The sequence below is a fragment of the Bidens hawaiensis genome, unplaced genomic scaffold, assembly GCF_021521415.1.
Source record: "Bidens hawaiensis isolate Kalapana, Puna unplaced genomic scaffold, B.hawaiensis_p1.1 tig00419442_1, whole genome shotgun sequence".
In the NCBI taxonomy this organism is placed as follows: Eukaryota; Viridiplantae; Streptophyta; class Magnoliopsida; order Asterales; family Asteraceae; genus Bidens; species Bidens hawaiensis.
In genome coordinates, this window is record NW_027504863.1 from 88,639 (window position 1) to 107,499 (window position 18,861).

The 18,861-nt window shown below is 36.7% G+C and overlaps 1 protein-coding gene across 1 annotated transcript; it reads right to left on the reverse strand.

The window, feature by feature from the left end:
• Positions 1 to 4,827: 4,827 nt before the first annotated feature.
• Positions 4,828 to 7,010, reverse strand: LOC143608881 (uncharacterized). Its single transcript, XM_077083797.1, has 3 exons — positions 6,909 to 7,010; positions 6,244 to 6,665; positions 4,828 to 5,782 (listed from the first exon to the last, which is right to left on the reverse strand). The coding sequence occupies exons 1-3, from the start codon at positions 7,008 to 7,010 to the stop codon at positions 4,828 to 4,830; spliced, it is 1,479 nt and encodes a 492-aa protein (XP_076939912.1).
• Between the last annotated feature and the right edge of the window lie 11,851 nt (positions 7,011 to 18,861).

An 18,861-nucleotide genomic window follows, 5' to 3' on the forward strand; every position in this document is an offset into this window, starting at 1 on the left:
CTAATGAGTGCTTATGGGACACCAAAACGTGAGAACAATATTTTTAGGAATTTGACAACTACCCTAGCATCGTTGGTGGGTAAAGCCTGAGCCTCCACCCATTTCTAAACATAATCGACAGCAACTAGGATATACCGATCTCCAAACGAAGTCAGGAATGCTCCCATAAAGTCAATCCCCCATTCATCGAAAACTTCACAGACTTGTCTGGCCTTTTGGGGTATTTCGTCTCGTGTAGAAATGTTGCTTGCTCGCTGGCATGCATCACAAGATTTTACAAGGTCGTGAGCATCTCGAAAGATGGTGGGCCAGAAGAAAACGACATTAAAAACTTTCTTTGTATTAGACGTGACCCCATGATGTCCTCCCGTGGGTCCTTCATAACAATGTTATAGGATTTTAGTTGCTTCATCCCCAAACACACATCGACGAACGACTTGATCGGCTCCGATTATGAACAAGTGTGGGTCCTCCAGAAAATAATGTTTGACATCGGAAAAGAATTTTCTTCTTTGTTGATGTGTCAAACCTTTGATCTTGACTCCACTTGCGAGATAGTTGGCAATGTCAGCAAACCATGGACAATCCTCTTCGTTTGTTTGGATATACATAAGAAGTTCGTGGGGGAAATTGTCATTTATATGGGACCCCACTAATTCTTGTGAAGCTGGGCATTCCAAACGTGAGAGGTGGTCGGGTGCTACATTCTCGGGCCTTTCTAATATTTGATTTCAATATCGAATTTTTGAAGAAGCAGAATCCATCGGATTAATCGAGGTTTAGCATCGTGTTTGCTAAAGATATATTTGATGGCTGCATGGCCAGTGTAGACAATGGTTTTGGAAAGGATAAGATAAGAACAAAACTTATCAAACGCGAATACTACCGCCAAAAGCTCCTTCTCAGTGGTGTAGTTTTCTTGAGCATCATTAAGAGTTTTGCTGGCGTAGTAAATTGGATGAAATTGTTTATCCTTCCTTTGACCCAACACTGCCCTAACTACGAAATCACTTGCATCACACATGAGTTCAAACGGGAGTGTCCAGTCTGGAGCTACCATGATTGTGGCATCAACAAGCTTATCTTTTAAAAATTGGAATGCTTTTATACATTCCTCAGAGAACACGAAGGGAGCATCTTTTTCTATAAGTTGTGTCATTGGCCGAGCTATTTTTAAAAAATCTTTTATGAAGCAGCGATAAAAACTAGCATGGCCAAGGAAACTTCGAATGGATTTGACATATGTGGGTGGTGGAAGCCTTGGAATGGTCTCGATTTTTTCTTTATCGACTTCAAGTCCTGATTGTGATATCTTGTGTCCCAAGACAATGACCTCTTTGACCATAAAGTGACATTTTTCCCAGTTTAATACAAGATTGGCTTCTCCACATCTTGTTAACATTTTTCTCAAATTTTTAAGACAATGATCAAAAGAATTTCCAAAAATAGAGAAATCATACATGAATACCTCCATAAAGTCCTAGATCATGTCATTAAAAATAGCCACCATACAACGTTGAAAAGTGGCCGGGGCATTACACAGTCCAAAGGGCATTCGCCGGTAGGCAAATGTGCCATAAGGGCATGTGAATGTCGTTTTCTCCTGATCTTCAGTGGAGATAGGAATTTGGAAGTATCCAGAAAAACCATCAAGAAAACAATAATACATCTTCCATGATAAACGCTCAAGCATTTGATCAATGAAAGGAAGGGGAAAGTGATCTTTTCTTGTGGCGTCGTTTAGTTTGCGATAATCGATGCAAACTCTCCAGCCTGTGACGGTTCTCATAGGAATTAATTCATTCTTATCATTTGTTACAACCGTCATACCACCCTTTTTTGGTACCACTTGTACTGGGCTTACCCATGGGGAATCGGAGATTGGGTATATCAATCAAGCATCGAGTAGCTTAATGTATTCTTTCTTTACAACGTCTTGCATGTTTGGATTGTGTAACACCCCGGCTAAAGCGGAAATGCCTGAGTGTGACGTACAGATTGCCCAAAACACATGTGACACTATTAAGCGACAATATTATCATTAATTTATTCCAAAGCATCAAGTACACAAGTTATTTCAAATGAACAAACACAAGGGAAAAGGAAAAAAAACAAACATCTTCTTGTTTATTATCTTGATAACCTAACTTCTAGTATCCTCTTCATTTCATCCTCTAATGAAAGTACCTGTAGCATATATATAAAATAAAGTCAACTAATTGAATAGTTGGTGAGTTCACACAAGTTTTGATATAAGTATATAAACCATACAATTCCATGAACATGTGTAAATGAGCAAGTAAGGTCCTTTCCAGTTGGGATTGTGCACCAACGTACTCGGATAATAGCGCAAGTAAGTGTCTTTTCCGTTGGTATCAACCAACGTACTCAGATCGGGGTCCCTATTCCACTCATAACATCGAGGTCCTGAGTGCATAGGGGGGCGTATGATCATACTAAATGAGGAAACCATGAGCACGTAATCTTTGAGCAAGTAAGTAAGTAAACACACAAGTCCATGTAACGAATTGTAGTTTGTAGATAATAAATAAACAAAATTGAATTGTTGATAGGATATATATGCTACCCCCAAAAGAGTTAAAAAGGGTAAAAAGGGGGTGTGAGAAACTCACCTTGAAGTTGAAGACAAAGTTGAAATAAAACCGAAAGTGGCTAAATGAAACCGAAGCAATTGAACGTCACGAACTAGAATTAAAAGTACAAAATTAATATTAACTAACGTCTTATAAAAGTAGATAAATCGGGTTGTCGGGATTTAAAGGTGTTGAATGTACATTTTATTATAGAGTTTGATATTATAATATTATTTTGTATATTAACGAATTATTAATAAATTATTAATTTAATATTAGTTTAAATTATAAGACTAATATCATGTTCGAATATTTTAAGGTTACAGAAATATTGGTGTCAACGATATATTTTATTTTGAAAACCAAATATGTTCACGAATTTTAAGGTTTAACAAACAAAAATATCTATAAGTTAAACTAGTTTTTAAGCGAACTTGACGGGTTTAAGATTTATAATGTTTATGAGTTATGGATTTTTAACGAAATTTTAGTTTGAGAATAATTACATTGGCGTGTTATAAAATTTAACGCAATAATAATTATTTATATTAATCGGGTTTCTAACGAAAACTTAACGGAAACGAAAGTCAAGTTTTTAAGTGAAAAAAATGGTAAACTATAATTTATATTTAATTTTGTTTAACTTAAAATAATTTTATTTGATTTATAATAATTAATATAAAGGTTTTAGAAATAAAACTAAAAGAAATACATTGACCCGGGTTCGAACCCGGGTCCTTACGGACACAACACAGTAGACTAACCACTGAACCAGCTTAATGTTTTGAGAACAAAATGGAAACAGAAAATTATATATGATACAATCAGTTCATCATCTTCCTCAACAAAACCCTAGAATTAAAATAGGTAAATCCGTTCCATGTTTGCTCAATATTTGTTAGGGGTTTTGATTTACGGATTAAGACGATCATAATGAATATAAATATTACCTGTAACAACGTTTAATTGATGGTGAACGGCGAGGCGATCAGAATCGGATTTTTGACGAATGATTATGAGGTTTAGAGTGTATATTAGATCAATATGATGTTTTGAACGAGTTTAGATGAATGGTTTGAGGTTATTTATAGTGTCAATTGAGTCGTATAATTGTTAATGGTGGTTAATTGATGTTTAATATTTTCCGGCCGTTTTCGTGAATCAATTACACATTATAGAGTATTATTAACGCGTTATGGACGAGTATTATAGTTTGTCGTTATGGTCTACGCGTGTTTATGGATTGTAATTGAATTAAAAACGAGTTATGGTGGGTCGTTGGGGCTCGCCGGTGACGAATTCCGATGGTCGGAAGCACGGCCGAAAAAACGAAATATACAGGGGGGACGCTGGGTTTTGGGTTAATTATAATAATAATATATTTTAAATAAACTTACATATAGCCCCCTCAACTTTCAATTAAATTTAAAACTGTATTTAAGATATATTTACAATATAAACCTTTAACTTTAAAATGTTATAAAAATGATATAAAAGTTTATGAAGTTAGATATGTTTAGTATTATACCCAGATAGTTCGTGACTCGTTTAAGTATGTGTGTTAGAACTTGGAGTTTCATTATTGAACAATACAAAGATAGAAAAACAACGAATAGTGACTATAACGCGTCATAAATATTATTAAATAAACAAATGGTAATTATATATATAATAAACGAATAATACGAACACATCGAAACATCAAAATGAGTCGGTTGACGAACACGCATAAACGAAACTTAAAATATATATTTATATTTATACATATGTTCATAAATAAAACCGAAAATTGAAAACGGATCGGATTTTCGGATTTGAAAAGTAACGAATGTTACAGACTGAGACGTCTTTGATGCTGCACGACTGGTTTGAAATCCTCTTCCATCAGGAATTTGTGAGTGCAAAATGATGGACTGATTTCTTTGATGCCCATGATTTTCCAAGCAATTGCTTTCTTGTGGAGTTTGAGAACTTCAAGCAATCTTTTCTTTTCCTCATTTGATAAACAGGAAGAGATGATAACGGGTAAATGAGGTTCACCATTGAGAAAGGCGTACTCAAGATGGGAGGGAAGTTCTTTAAGTTCATGAACTGGTGGATCTTCAACGGAGGGGTTTGCCTTTGGTTACAATTTGCGGTCAAGGGTCTCGTACGTCTCTTGATGCTCACTTGCCTCATGATCTTCAGTGGATTGCTCGTCATGGATGATGGTGTATGCCTTTTCCTCAATCAGCTAAGTGTTGCATGCTTCTTTTTCAGTAGTTTCACGAAGGTGACAACTTACAATAGACTCACACACGTCAATATAATACACTGAATCATCAGTGTGTTGCGGGTGTTTCATGGATTTGCCTATATCGAATGTTACCTCCTCATCTTCAACCCTTAGTGTGAGTTTTCCTGTGCAAACATCAATGAGAGCCCTAGAGGTTGCTAGAAATGGTCTTCCGAAGATGAGGGGCACAGATTTGTCCTCGTCCATATCGAGGATTACAAAGTCTACCGGAAAAACAAATTTATCAATTTTGACTAACATGTTTTCAACTATGCCCCTAGGATACTTCACTGATCGATCGGCTAGCTGGATAATCATGCTGGTTGGTTTTGGTTCTCCTAGTCCTAATTTAGAAAAAACCGCATAAGGCATCAAGTTAAGTCTAGCTCCGAGATCAGCTAGGGCATTACTGACAAATAAATCTCCTATCAAGCAAGGGATGGTAAAACTCCCTGGATCAGTCATCTTTGTTGGAAGCTTGTTTTGGAGGACAACAGAGCATTCTTCATTCAGAGTTACATGTGATAGCTCTTCCAACTTTCTCTTGTTTGTCAACACATCTTTCAGGAACTTTGCATATTTTGGCATATGTGAGATGGCTTCGATGAAAGGAAGATTGATGTGCAATTGTTTGAAGAGTTCAAGAAATTTGCCATATTGGGCTTCCATATTTTCTTTCTTAAGACGGTTTGGGTAAGGAATGGGTGGGACATATGGTTTTACTGGTTCTCTGACTTGTGCGGTACTTGCTGGTACTTGCCGATCATGCACCTTGTCTGGAATCTCAGTTTCATCATCAACTGGCTGTGATGGGGATACCACATCTTGAGTGGATTTGCTACTTCTTAATGTTATGGCATTAGCCTGAGCATTTGGGTTTGTTACTGTATTGCTTGGAAGACCACCAGGTTGTCTTTCAGAAAACAACTAAGTTAGTTGACCCACTTGATTTTCGATGTTTTGAAGGATGCCTTTTGATTCCTTAACTCCGCCTCATTCTTTTGGAACCTTTTTTCGATCAGTTTATTTGAAGTTTCAGTACTTGCTAAGAACCATGTTAAAAGAATCTCCACAGTATCCCCACTGTTTGGGTGTTGACTGGTGCTTGGCCCTTGGTTGTGGTATTGAAATTTTGGTTGGGCTGGATGAGTTTGGTTAAAAGGATGTTTGTCAAACCCAGGCAGTGTTTGATTGTTTGCTCCATCCTTCCAGCTGAAATTAGGATGATTCCTCCAACTAGGGTTATATGTGTTCCCGATGGTGTTGTTTTGTCGGCTCACGTAATCAACTTCTTCAACCATCATGCTTTGCTGGCAATATTTTGTTTTGTGTTAGCCCCCACAAGTGCCGCACTTAGTCTTTGCTTTCACTAACTCTGTTTGTAGTTGCTCAAACTTCTTTGAGAGTGCTTCGAGTTGTGCAGCGACAAGAGTGTTGGAGTCAACATGGTGCATACCCTTGTGTGATGTGGTTGATCGTGGTGGGTTGTATGCGAAGCTTTTCTTTGCTGCTTTCTCTAGAACCTCGAATGCTTCGTTGGGAGATTTGGTTCCGAGATCTCCACCGACGATTTGATCAATTGCCTGCTTGTTTTTGCTAGATTGGGCATCGAAGAATGTTTGAACTTGGAGCCATTTTTTCAACCCATGGTGTGGACATCTTCTTAGAAAGCCCTTGTATCTCTCCCAAGTTGCATGCAATGAATCATCTTCGTCGGTTCTGAATCCGGTGATGCTGGCTCGGTATTTTGCGGTTTTGTCTGGTGGAAAATATTTCAGGAGGAACTGCTCTACCATCTGGTCCCAATTGGTAATAGTCCCAGATGACAGTTACTCTAGCCAATCCAAGGCATGGCCTCGGAGGGAGAACGGAAAAAGTTTGAACCTAATTTGGTCCTCAGAGCAGTTTTGGATTTTGAAAGTACCGCAAATTCGTAAGAATCGAGAGATATGAGACAAGGGGTCTTCATCGAGAAGCCCATGGAATTGAATAGAATTTTCCACCATATGAATGGTGCTGGATTTGATTTCGAAGTTTACAGTGCTTTCCGGTGGTGCCACGTCACTTCCATAACCTTCGAGGGTCGGCCTTCCGTATTGGTTCTTGTTAGGTTCATTTTCTGGCCCGTTTTGTTCTGCCATGTTTTGTTCTGTTACAGTTTCTTCGGTTTTTACGTCCACAAACGCCTCGTTTTCGTTTTGTCTCAGCTACTACACGTGAAGGCAACGTTCGGGTTCCGAAAGCGGTGAAACAAGCTCAGGTGTGGGCGTGGTGGACATTCATTACTTAAGAAAATATATAAAGAAACTAAACAAGTAAAAGTGAACTATAAGCAAAGCGAAAATAAATAATTTTTTTTTAATTAGACTAATGTAAGACCCCGTTACCGGTAGCCCTACTTTCGTGTTGGATTTACTCATAAACGCAGTTCTAAATATCAGAGTTAATTAAAACATTCGCGGAATATAAAAGCTTTCATAAAACATTTCATAACAAAACACATCTTGTCTTAAAACATCATTTTGTCTTTCAAATAAACAAACATTAGACTTAAACGTCTTGAGTCTTCCGATGCCAGCCTCTTATTCAGTACCACGTGTCTCCTCAAGCGAGCTGCCTCATCCTACTCACCTGCGTGCATACTAAAAGTCAGCTACGCTGAGTGAGTTCTAGTTAATCATACATTATACAATACACACAAACTTATATTCTTTCATTCATACTTTCATACTTTCATACTTTCTTTTGTATTAACTTGCTTTCATATCTTACGTTATAAAGAGCATTACGCCCTACATTCCTCGAGTATTATTAGGGCTCGGTACCCTCCTTCCTCGAGTATTATTAGGGCTCGGTACCCTCCTTCCTCGAGTATTATTAGGGCTCGGTACCCTCTTTCCTCGAATATTAGTAGGGTTCGGTTCCCTAGTTCTCGAATATTAGTAGGGTTCGATTCCCTCTTCGTTACCATACAACCATACATCATACCTCGAGTATTATTAGGGCCCGGTACCCTCTTCGTAACCATACAACCATACAACCATCCTTTCCTTCTTTTATTAACTTTATCACATTCATACACATAAGCATACATATCATACTTACCTTATACATAGCGTTACAACCTGACAGTACGTGCAATATCCGAAGATCGTTCACGTACTAACAAGCAATCATTCATACATTTCACATCATTCATATAAGGCATACACTTATCACTTAGGATAAGTGTATTAACAAACATATAGAGTATGCACACAGCCCGGAAAACATAACACATAAATGGGGCTAGAAACTCACCTGAATCCTGTTACGCTCTCCGTTAATAGTTATTCCTTTCTTGAGCTGTGCACGGCTAACTGTATAATATTTACACGTATCAATTAACTACTACTACTCAAGTTGTATTTCGATCTTTATATGACCCACAACGAACGGGGGTCCGGGGGCAGCGCCCCTGGCAGCGGGGTCTAGGGGCGGCAGCCCCTAGCAGGGTCCAAGGGGCAGAGCCCCTGGCTGGGGTCGAGCTGACTTTAGGTTTTTAATTTATTTCCATTAACTGTCTTAACACATTTTTCATTAGGTTTTTAATTTATTTTCTAATCGAACTTGACTTTAGGCGAAGTTAAACCTTAGGCGAACTTAGCTTTAGGCGAAGTTAAACCTTAGGCGAACTTAGCTTTAGGCGAAGTTAAACCTTAAGCGAACTTAGCTTTAGGCGAAGTTAAATCTTAAGCGAACTTAGCTTTAGGCGAAGTTAAACCTTAAGGGAACTTAACTCAGGCGAAGTTAATTAGTTAGGCGAACTTGCTTGCAAGCGAAGTTAAGCTTGCAGGCGAAGTTAAGTTTTGCAGGCGAAGTTATGGTTTTGCAGGCGAAGTTATGGTTTTGCAGGCGAAGTTGCCCAGTTCAGCTACGGGTTTGGTTTTTATCAAGCATTTTGGCGATTTTAATACCCTTGTTATGGTTCGACATCACCCACTACGTTCCCTAACCGTTTTCGGTCGTATATATATCCCGTATATACTATAAAGCTTGGACCTTTAAGTAAAAACGTTCAATACTACGTAAACTTTAAAGGTCAAGAACATACCTTTAGCGCTCGTTCGATTTTGGTTAGCTTGTTTATGCACTCTAGATCTCGTGTAATAAGATCTAATACCAACTAACGTTTACTCTCTCTCGGATCTTGCTCATTTATGGTGTGTGTTTGTTTGGAGTGTGTAGAGATTATGATGGAAATGAAATGAGGGTTTAGGGTTTTAGGTTGGTTTAGGGGATATTTATATCCCTTAAAGCCCATGGACCTAAGGCCCATTCTCATTTAACCCATCTCAATTAATCTAAATCCATGATCCGTTCTTTACTCGATATTAATTAATTAATAACGCGAAATCACTAAACGTAACTTTCTTTATTCAACATTATAAATTTTAGGATGTTACAACTAAAACTAAATAAACTATAATGAATTTTTTTGGCAATTATAAACAACGGTTAAAATAAAAAACTTAGATTAGTATTAAAATTTTACCGTGTTCCCGGCAACGGCGCCAAAAACTTGATGTGGTGTGAGATATATATTTTTTTATTAAAGATTTTCACACTTTGTCGGGTTTTAAAAATGGTTTTCACCTAGGCTTAACCACATACACAAAAGGCAAGTGTACCCATCGTGTGGTAATATAGTAACGGTGAGAACCGGGTATCAATCCATGGACCCCATGAGAAATGAGTTTAATTGAAACAAGTAACACGATAATGGAGATAAACAAGAATTAAGAAGCTATTACCTTAAATTAGATTCCACTTGACTCCTAATGATGTTAAACTTAAATATATGATAAATTCACTATTTTGTTTTAAAAAGAATAATTTCTAGTTATAGATAACCATCCAAATGATTTTCTGGAAAACTTAGTATGAATTATACAAACTAATCACCTCAAATCATACTATAATGTAAGTGAACCTTTATGTTGAAATTTAAAGATATAGATTATCATTCAATTACTAAATTCAAATCTATCATCCGGTCGGAAAGATTACATGAACAACACATAATCCACCTATGGTTGATTAAATTAGACTAAGTTCAAGTATTCCTTTGGTTTATGAATTTTCAACCCAAGTGTAATATTAAAATAGTTGTGTTAACAAATTATTTATAATATTACTTAACAAGAATATCAATTCATAACAAATGTTCAATCTTTTCAAATCTAAACATGAGGATATGTGTTTAACCAATTTTCATGTAGCATACAAGAATTATTTTAACTATTTCTAGATAAAAAGTTATAAAGTTACATGAACAACATTTATAAATAAATGATAAAATCAAGAGTTTTTCAACATAACAAATTGTACAACTTATAATTCTTGTATATTACTTTCAATTGTTTAAACACAATATTTCATCAAAAGATAACCAAGAACTAGTTATTATTTTAATATAAAATTATCATATATTAATTCCAACCATCAAAAGTTGTCAAGTTTCATCATGAGTTAAGGTGATATAAAGAATTTTAGCTCATGATAATTATAAAAGATACACCAAAATAGAAGAATATAGCATTCATGTTTAATATTTAAGATAATCTTACCAAGAAACCAAGCTAGAAAATTATGATGATGCTAAGACTTCTTCTTGATGTTGTATGAAGGTACAAGATCTTCTCTTTCTTTAATTCTATGGATTATGAGAGTGAAAATGGGTGTGTTTTTCTCCAAGATCGTGCATACCAAATGAACCACATGCATGGTCTTTATATAGGCTAAATGAGCACAAAGCATGACCCATGCCTGGAAGTGACATGACCCATGCTGGTCCCCATGTAGTACACCACGTGCTCCCTGTTGTACTCTTTGGCATATTGCTAGGCACAGGGCATGTTTGGGTGAGGCATGGTCTGTGCTGGTCCCTCAAGAATTAAATGCGCATGATACTGATTTGTACTTTCTTGGCAGACTTGATTGGCATGGGGCATGCTTGGGTAAGGCATGATCCTATGTGTCTTCAAAAAGGGGGACAGTCAACCGTGTACTTTATTTTGTCATCTTCTGAGGAGGCGTGGGGCATGTATGGCTTAGGATTGACCCATGCTTAGCTGATTTGTCTTCAGATGGAAATGGGGCATGCCTGGCTGAGGCTTGGCCCATGCTTAGCTGACAGACTTTCATTTTTCTTGATTCTTTTCTTTGTTTTTCGTCATGTTTGGTCCTAAGCTCATTTTTCCTAAAAAGACAAATAAAGGCTTATTAGAACCGATTCTCAATAATATTATCAAGAAAATAACATGAATCGGGTATAAAATGATGCAATAAATATGTATAAATAATTATACATCAAAGTGTAACATTTGTCACTTTTTGGTTTAACTTGCATTTGTATTTGCATCAAAAACCCGACCCATTTTATGTTCATTTATGCTTTCACTTCTCCGGTCACGGTCGGTTGAAGTGTTATGCTACAAGGCAAGGCTACATGGAGGACTATTATAGTCCTTGATATATACTTAACTTATGCTTTAGTTTATGCTTTAATTTTGTTTATGCTTATCAATATTGTTTAGTTCTTGCTTACTATTAGTTTCCAAATCATTTCTAATAGTTCAATGGTATTGGGTATGTGGCCACCAATTTCGGTTTCATCCCGAGTCAAGAGCCGAACCAAAACCGAACTTTTGTTTAAATACTTTATTATTAACATATTGTATGAAAGATTTGAGTATTATTATTTTTAATTTTATTTTAATGAGTTCTATGGTATTGGATATGTGGTCACCATTTTCGGTTTCATTCAGAGTCAAGAGCCGAACCCAAACCGAACTCTTGCTTAAATACTTTATATTTAAAACGATTTATTAATATGTTACAAGTATGAATTGTGTACTATAATTTCTAAGTTCATTTTAATAAGTTCTATGGTATTGGGTATGTGGCAACCATCCTCGGTTTTATTCCGAGTTAAGGACCGAACCAAGACCGAACTAAACCGAGTTCACTCGCTTAAGACACACTAGCGTGTTTTGAGCCACCAAATCTCATATTTTCTCTAGAACTATTTTATAAACTAATTTTAAATTGTTTTCTCAAAACACTTGGTATGTTGGATCTAACTTGATCTTATAACAAGTTTGGACCGACAAAACCAAACACTCGCTTAACGGACGTCGAGTTTCTTCTTAATAGAACTACACACTTGGTTAAGCTTCTTTTGATTTCATTGAGTTATCTCATAACATTTTGGAACCTCGGCTTCGAGCTTGATCAATTATCAAGACTTGAACCGATAAATCCGCACTCGTAAAGTCTCGTTTTGGTATCTATTTAACTTTGCAATATTGCAATTGTACCCAAATATTTACTTAACAAAGGTTAAGTAAAAACTAATAAATAGCACACAGAGACCCGACTTCGAGTAAATTTACTTTTCAAAATCAATACTTTAATTCCTTATGTGTTTACATTTTAGCCTTCAAACTTTAATTATTTATGTAACTTGTCAAGTTATTTTATTTTAAAGCTTTCAAAACCATATACTAACTCAAGACCCTTTTTAATCTAGGTCTTGCCCGTTGAACTTACCCATTCCCCCGTTTTATCGCAAAATATACTTCAAGTTACTTATTTCATGTGAGTACATTTCATCCCCCGTTTTCACTTTTATACTTTGGGGGTAACATGCATAATTATTCAAAACAAGAATGATTTAATATACTCAATCCTCAAACTATAAACTTTAGGGTGTATGATACTTATAATACTTGCTCTATTGTGTGTTATATGTCTCATATGCTTTACGTGCACGAGTGTTAATTTTATGTTGTCGAGGAGCGCAATAAGTATGATCATACGCACCCCTAACTACTTAGCCTAGTGCAAGTATCATATGGCATCATTATCCGAGCATGTTGGTTGCTACCGATTAGAAAGGATCCTCATTTACATATGTTTTATATACCACGATTGATGCTTTTATTTATAGTCTCATATACGTTTGTGGATTTCGCTCGTATTTATACATTCAAAACTATGAAATTGCTCACCAACATTCGTGTTGACAAATATTATTTTATGCATTGTTACAGGTTTGATTATTACTTGATTTGGAGTTTGAAGACACCATTCTATTTGATACCGCTAGGTTATTAGAAGAATGAACAATATTTATTTATTGTATTTGGTGTTTATTTGTATGAACAAGATGTGTTACTTTGGTGATTAAATGAAATTAATGAGTTGATTAAATATTGTCACTTAAATAGTGTCTTGTGTTCATGAGCAATCCGTTGCACCCCGGCATGTTCCGTCGCCTTTGGTCGGGGTGTGACAAATTGGTATAAGAGCCAAGACTATAGGATAGGCGGTTAGACGTAACGGCCTAGTATAGTTTTGCTTTAGGGTCCTTATACGTGTTGTTACCCTATTTGATTGTTCTTTATACTTATATATTTAATTGCTTATGTATTTCATTTAATCTTCAAAAATATACACATACACACACTCTCAGATTATTCCAAGGTATCCTTACCTTAAACGCAAAAACATTAGTTTTTATATTGTGTTTTATGGATCACAAACTTAATTTGGATCCCGTTATTTAAGATCCCTTAAAGGTTGCATTTATATCGGGTTTGTAGCCTTCATAGAGGGCGAAACACTATGAAATGACCATTTGTCAAAAAGATTCCAAGAATCAAAGGTGATTTACTTACCATGGATGATTGAATTGTAGTGTCCGTTTTCTAGGCAAACGAACCGTGTTATACATGTCAATACTTTAAGTTGTCGAGTGCAAGCGTTCCGGTTGCCTCCTTATATATTTTGGTGTAGGAAACACAAAAGCCACGGTGGTTCGTTGACAAGTGTTTTTTAACATCTCGTTGTATCTCCGTTTTTATTATATGTTATTAGCGTAATTTGAGTCAACAACATGAAAGGCGCGGTGGTAGGTGCACATGTTCGACTCCACCTATTATTTTATACAAGTTTTATTGGTCGGGATATCAAATCCATGGTGGTTCATGTATGATTTTCCCGACTATATATATATATGAATTTCAATATCTCAAAACCTTCAATTTTTGAATATCAAAAGTTTGAAACTTATATATATACATACATTTTATGTTTTGATTCAAGTATAAAATAGTTTTTACTAACATTCTCATTCTCATAACTCTAGGATTCACAATCACTAAAATTCTATATTTATTCATTTCCCTCATACATATATCAGTTACCCCAAACTTATATAATTTCTCTTTTATTATTTTAGAATGCCTCCACTTCGTCGCCAAACACGCAAGCCGAGCTCCGGTCGTCGGATGGCCGCAATGGTTGCTAAAGAAATCACTGTTGTGATTTCTGGACTAATAACTCAAATCCAAGCCACCCAACCCACCGTTACTCAAACCACACCCAACCCACACATTTCTCATTGAAAATTTCACTAGTGCCAACCCATCTCAATTCTTTGGCACGAGCTGTAAATTAACTAACTTCCTTCTAGAAGATTTACCAAGATCTTTCCTTGGGAAGCACATGATGTAACAACAACCAATAAGAATCGGACAACTGGCGAGTTTGTTATAACCGTGCACATGGCATATAAGCTCGCCCAGTCGTATGTAGACACGTGTCCAGGTTGTTACAAAGGCATCTTCTGGAAAGAGACATATGAGACAATAATATTCCTGCACCCTTCGGTTATAAATACCTTCATCATCTCCATAAGGTATTCATTCACACTTCACTCATACTTTCAATACTTTGTACTTTTCTCTCAATAAGAACAGGTGTTATCTCACGCCGAATGGTGGTTACGTGAAGACCTCCCTCTTGTCCTTCCCGTAACGAGCTCACGGTGGTTGTTTTGCAGGTTCTCGTCATTGGACTTGGGAGATTGAGCTTGTATCGTTAGTTTGGTAATTATTTGACCTGTATCCTGTGGACTTATTGATCTAACTCCGAAAGGATTAGATCCGTGTTTCTTCATTGTCCGAAAGGCTAATGTAGACCATGTGGCCCACATTATTATTCTCACATTTATGTAAAGTTTGTGGAAGGCCTGGAATTTTTTTAACTGAAGTCGTTATTTCTAGTGAATTAGTTTATGAAAGATGTTAGAGTGAGAGTGCTCGGGTTCCTATGGGTTGGAATCGTTCAAACTTCTAAGACCACGCGTAATGGTAACTAAGCACGGTGGGAGGGGGGTTGTGCAACATGTGGTGTCGTAGTCAATAATGGCCAGTTATGCAAAAAGTGGTGTAGTGGTAAATACTCCATAATACCCTTTTAATTATTAAACAATTATTATTGTTATTTTTTTAACATAAATAAAATTATGAATATGAAGGGAAAAAACCTAATTGGCCAAGTCACCTCCGGCCACCACACTGTTGTACATCTAACGAGAGCCTCCAAAACGAGACCGAAACGCCAGGGGGGGGGGGGATTTTGGGCTCGTCTTCACCTTCAAAACTTTACCACTACGAGTGGTCTAAGGCTCGGGTATTATGTGAGAAGAGTGAAGCTATTTTTAGTTAATATAGATTGGAGTAATTATGTTTTCCTTACGGGATGTTTTATTTTGTTTACGTTGGTGGTTATAAAAAAGTCATCTTAACCCCAACACTTTTCTAGTTATATCTCTATATAAATATAAACTTTTACAAAAGTTTTCATAATATTCTTTTATGAGACTTTTATATCAATTCGTCATACCAATCGTTTATACAAATTTTATAAGCTTCTGTTTTATATCATCACAAATGAAAACTCGTATTTCTAATTGTAAGTCAACTATGAAAATTACTTAAATAATATGTTACCATCTAAAAAGTAAACAAAGAGAAAAGAATTAGACGCCAATAACATTGTATCCATTTTCATGTGTAGTCGCGATCTTCTTTGCCCCTCCATCCCCCTATTCCTCTTTGCCCCCCATTGTCATGTGTGTAGGGTTGTAAATAAATACACATAACTTTATTGTAGGGTTGTAAATAAATACACATAACTTTATTGTAGGGTTGTGTGGGGTTTGGTTTGGTTCAAACCAAACCAAACGAAACCAAACCAAACGAAAACAGAATTAGAATTGTTTTACATCTTGAATTAGAATTGTAAAAGTTTGGTCATAAATAATGAACTTCGGCCTTAATCTTTGGTCTATATTTTAATTATTTATTGATAGATTTGAGTTAAAAGTTTTTGCCCTAAAATGAACTAGGTCATAAATCAGTAATAAGCATAGAAAGACTTTATTTCCCATGTTACGTTTGGTTTTGGACTTTTGGTGCAATTTGGTGTGGCGCAGTTTGGTTTTGATGTATTTAGGTTTGAAAGGGTTATAGAATTTAAAAATCAAACCTTCATGAGATTACCCATGGTGGGCGATGGATTGGAGCGAGAACACGACGAAATGGGTGAGAACACCGCCCCCCCGGCGAAATGTGGGGTGATGGGGGGGGGGGGACATATTGTCGCCGGATTGTGGTGAAAAATAATAAAAAAATATTATTATGACAGTTGGTAAACGGTCAAATTAAAAAAAAACAAATTTAATTTAAACAATATATATACATATACCCTTCTTCTCCAAACCCATATCCATTTAATACACATAGCCTAACCAAATTCTTCAAAAATATAACAAAAATGAATCCTATAAACAACCCGAACCACCTATTCCCTCCTTTTGGTCAACTCCACGGTTCGCAAAACCAACCGAACGTAAACATGCAATGAAACCCGAACACCCAAAACCAACCGAACCTAAATTTCCCGTTTGGTTTTGCCAACCCGAACCTAAACATGTATATCAACTATCTCATGCCGACGTTCAGGTCTATCCAACTGGACCCAGAGACGGTGCCGGAGACACACACGACACGGGCCTTCGGTTCTAGCCAAAAGCCGGGCCGTAAACACAAAAAAAAAAAGAACAGTTTGGTGAGCCGACGCTGTAACGTGATCCATACAAGCAATGGGCCGAGGATGAGGAAGTAGCTCTCGCAAGGGTTTGGATCGGCGTTTCGGAGGATCCCGACGTCGGTAAGTTTTTTAATATTAACTATTTATATAACTTTAGTCATTGTTTATTAAAAATGTATACTAATTGTGACAAATAATTTAAATTTGTAGCTAATTTTCAAGCCGCCGGGTTATTTTGGAGGAAAGTTTTCGAAGCTTGGCTCAAGCTAACGGGTAAACCTGAAGACTACCGGGGCAAAGAAGCGGTTCAAGCCCACTGAAATAACCTTAATTCGGATTGCCAAAAGTTTGCCTGGATATACAACCGCTTGGCGAGTCCGGTTCACGTACCGGGCAAAGAGACGCCGACATCCAATCCCAAGCGTTAAGCGACTTTCAATCTCAAGGGTATCCCGAAGGGTGGCTCGGGAAATCGTTCAAGCAACTAAAATGTTGGGAAAAACTAAGGATATGTGCGAAATGGAACGAGGCACACACTGTTCCGGTCGCTCGACGATCCGGCTCATCATCCCGGCGTTTAAAAAAGTTGAGGACATCGTCCTCGACAAATCCAAGCACACCTAACACCCTTCGATGCTCGTAACTTTAATCTCATTGACGAACACGACGCGGTTAACTTGGACGACGAAGACGACCAAGTACATGAGTTGGCTCGACCCCGCGGCAGAACAAGAAAATATAATACAAAAAGGGGGTTCGTCGTCGTCACGATTCAACCCCGCGACCAGTGAAGAAACCAAACGTCTAAACGAGGTGTTCGGTCGTTTCGAAACACATGTCATTGGTATGGGAAGCGACATGAAAGCAACCACCGAATATCAGGGAATGGTGGCCCAGACGCTTCAACTATAAAAATTAAAGAAGACTACGAATCACTCATAAGAGACGTGTTACACGAAGAGGCTGCATTATTACAACGACGACAAGTTGAAAAAATGCACGAATATTATGGATATTAGTTTTTTTTGTTATGTATTTCTTTTTAATTTTAATGTATTTTAATTTAATTATTTAATTTAATGGGTTTTTATTTGTTTAGTGTAATTATTAAAAGAAAATAATAAAAAATGGTGACATGGCACTGGAGGGGGCTACAACACCATTACACCCAAAAAAACAAATTCCTACCATTTGCTGACTGGGCGCCACGTGTTGCAATTCGCCCAATTTGTAGCCCCTCCACTACACATAACCTGATTGAAAGAGTTACATAATTTAAAAATTAAACCTCAGAACATGATATTAAAAATGAATTCTTGTAAGGCCCTGTCACCGGTACCCCACATTTGGACGTTGGATTTACCCATCTTATGCTAGATGAGCCCGTATGTTCTTTTATATGAGCCCACCTTTTTATCATTTACCTTTACTTGAAATCATTATTTTCCTTCTTATATTTCTTGAACGTGGGTTACGAGCATTACTACATCACACTTTTCTCTCGTATTTAATTCTCGACACGTTAAATTGCAATATTAGATGTCCACCATTTCTTTGTACATGTTATCTCTCGTATTAGCGGATCTGCTATTATCCACTTAAACCTTTGTAAATTAGTTTTATCATTCTCTCTCTAAATTATTGACATACTTATACAATAAGCTTTCTGCATACCTAGTCAAATAACTAACAAATTTATAAAAGAAACCTATTTAACCCTTTTAATTTTCTACAAACTTGATTATAGAGTGTATTTTTACTAAAAGTAAGACAAGCTTGCGCCGTGCGGGGAACAAAACGTGAAGTAAGCACTTTATCAGGTTGTATCAGCCGATTTTGCCAAGGTATAAACTTTTAGCAAAATGATATAGAGTTTTCGTTATTCTCTCAGATTCCTCTCTCTACACGAAAAAAACGTGTTACAAACAAGCATCGTGGGCTTCTAGTGTTGAAATGTATTATAAATATTAGATGCTAAACTAGTATGGTCAAAATAACTTATACAATCTATCAAACTATGAGAAAGCAAGAATCAGTGCCGTTCAGGAG

Excerpts from the sequence above, each read along its gene's own strand:
- LOC143608881 (XM_077083797.1), bottom strand. The coding sequence starts at position 7,010 with ATGGCAGAACAAAACGGGCCAGAAAATGAACCTAACAAGAACCAATAC. Across the intron at positions 6,666-6,908 it reads TGGCACCACCGGAAAGCACT|ATGGTAGAGCAGTTCCTCCT; the intron begins GTAAACTTCGAA and ends AATTGGGACCAG. Across the intron at positions 5,783-6,243 it reads TTTGAGCAACTACAAACAGA|ACAACCTGGTGGTCTTCCAA; the intron begins GTTAGTGAAAGC and ends GTTTTCTGAAAG.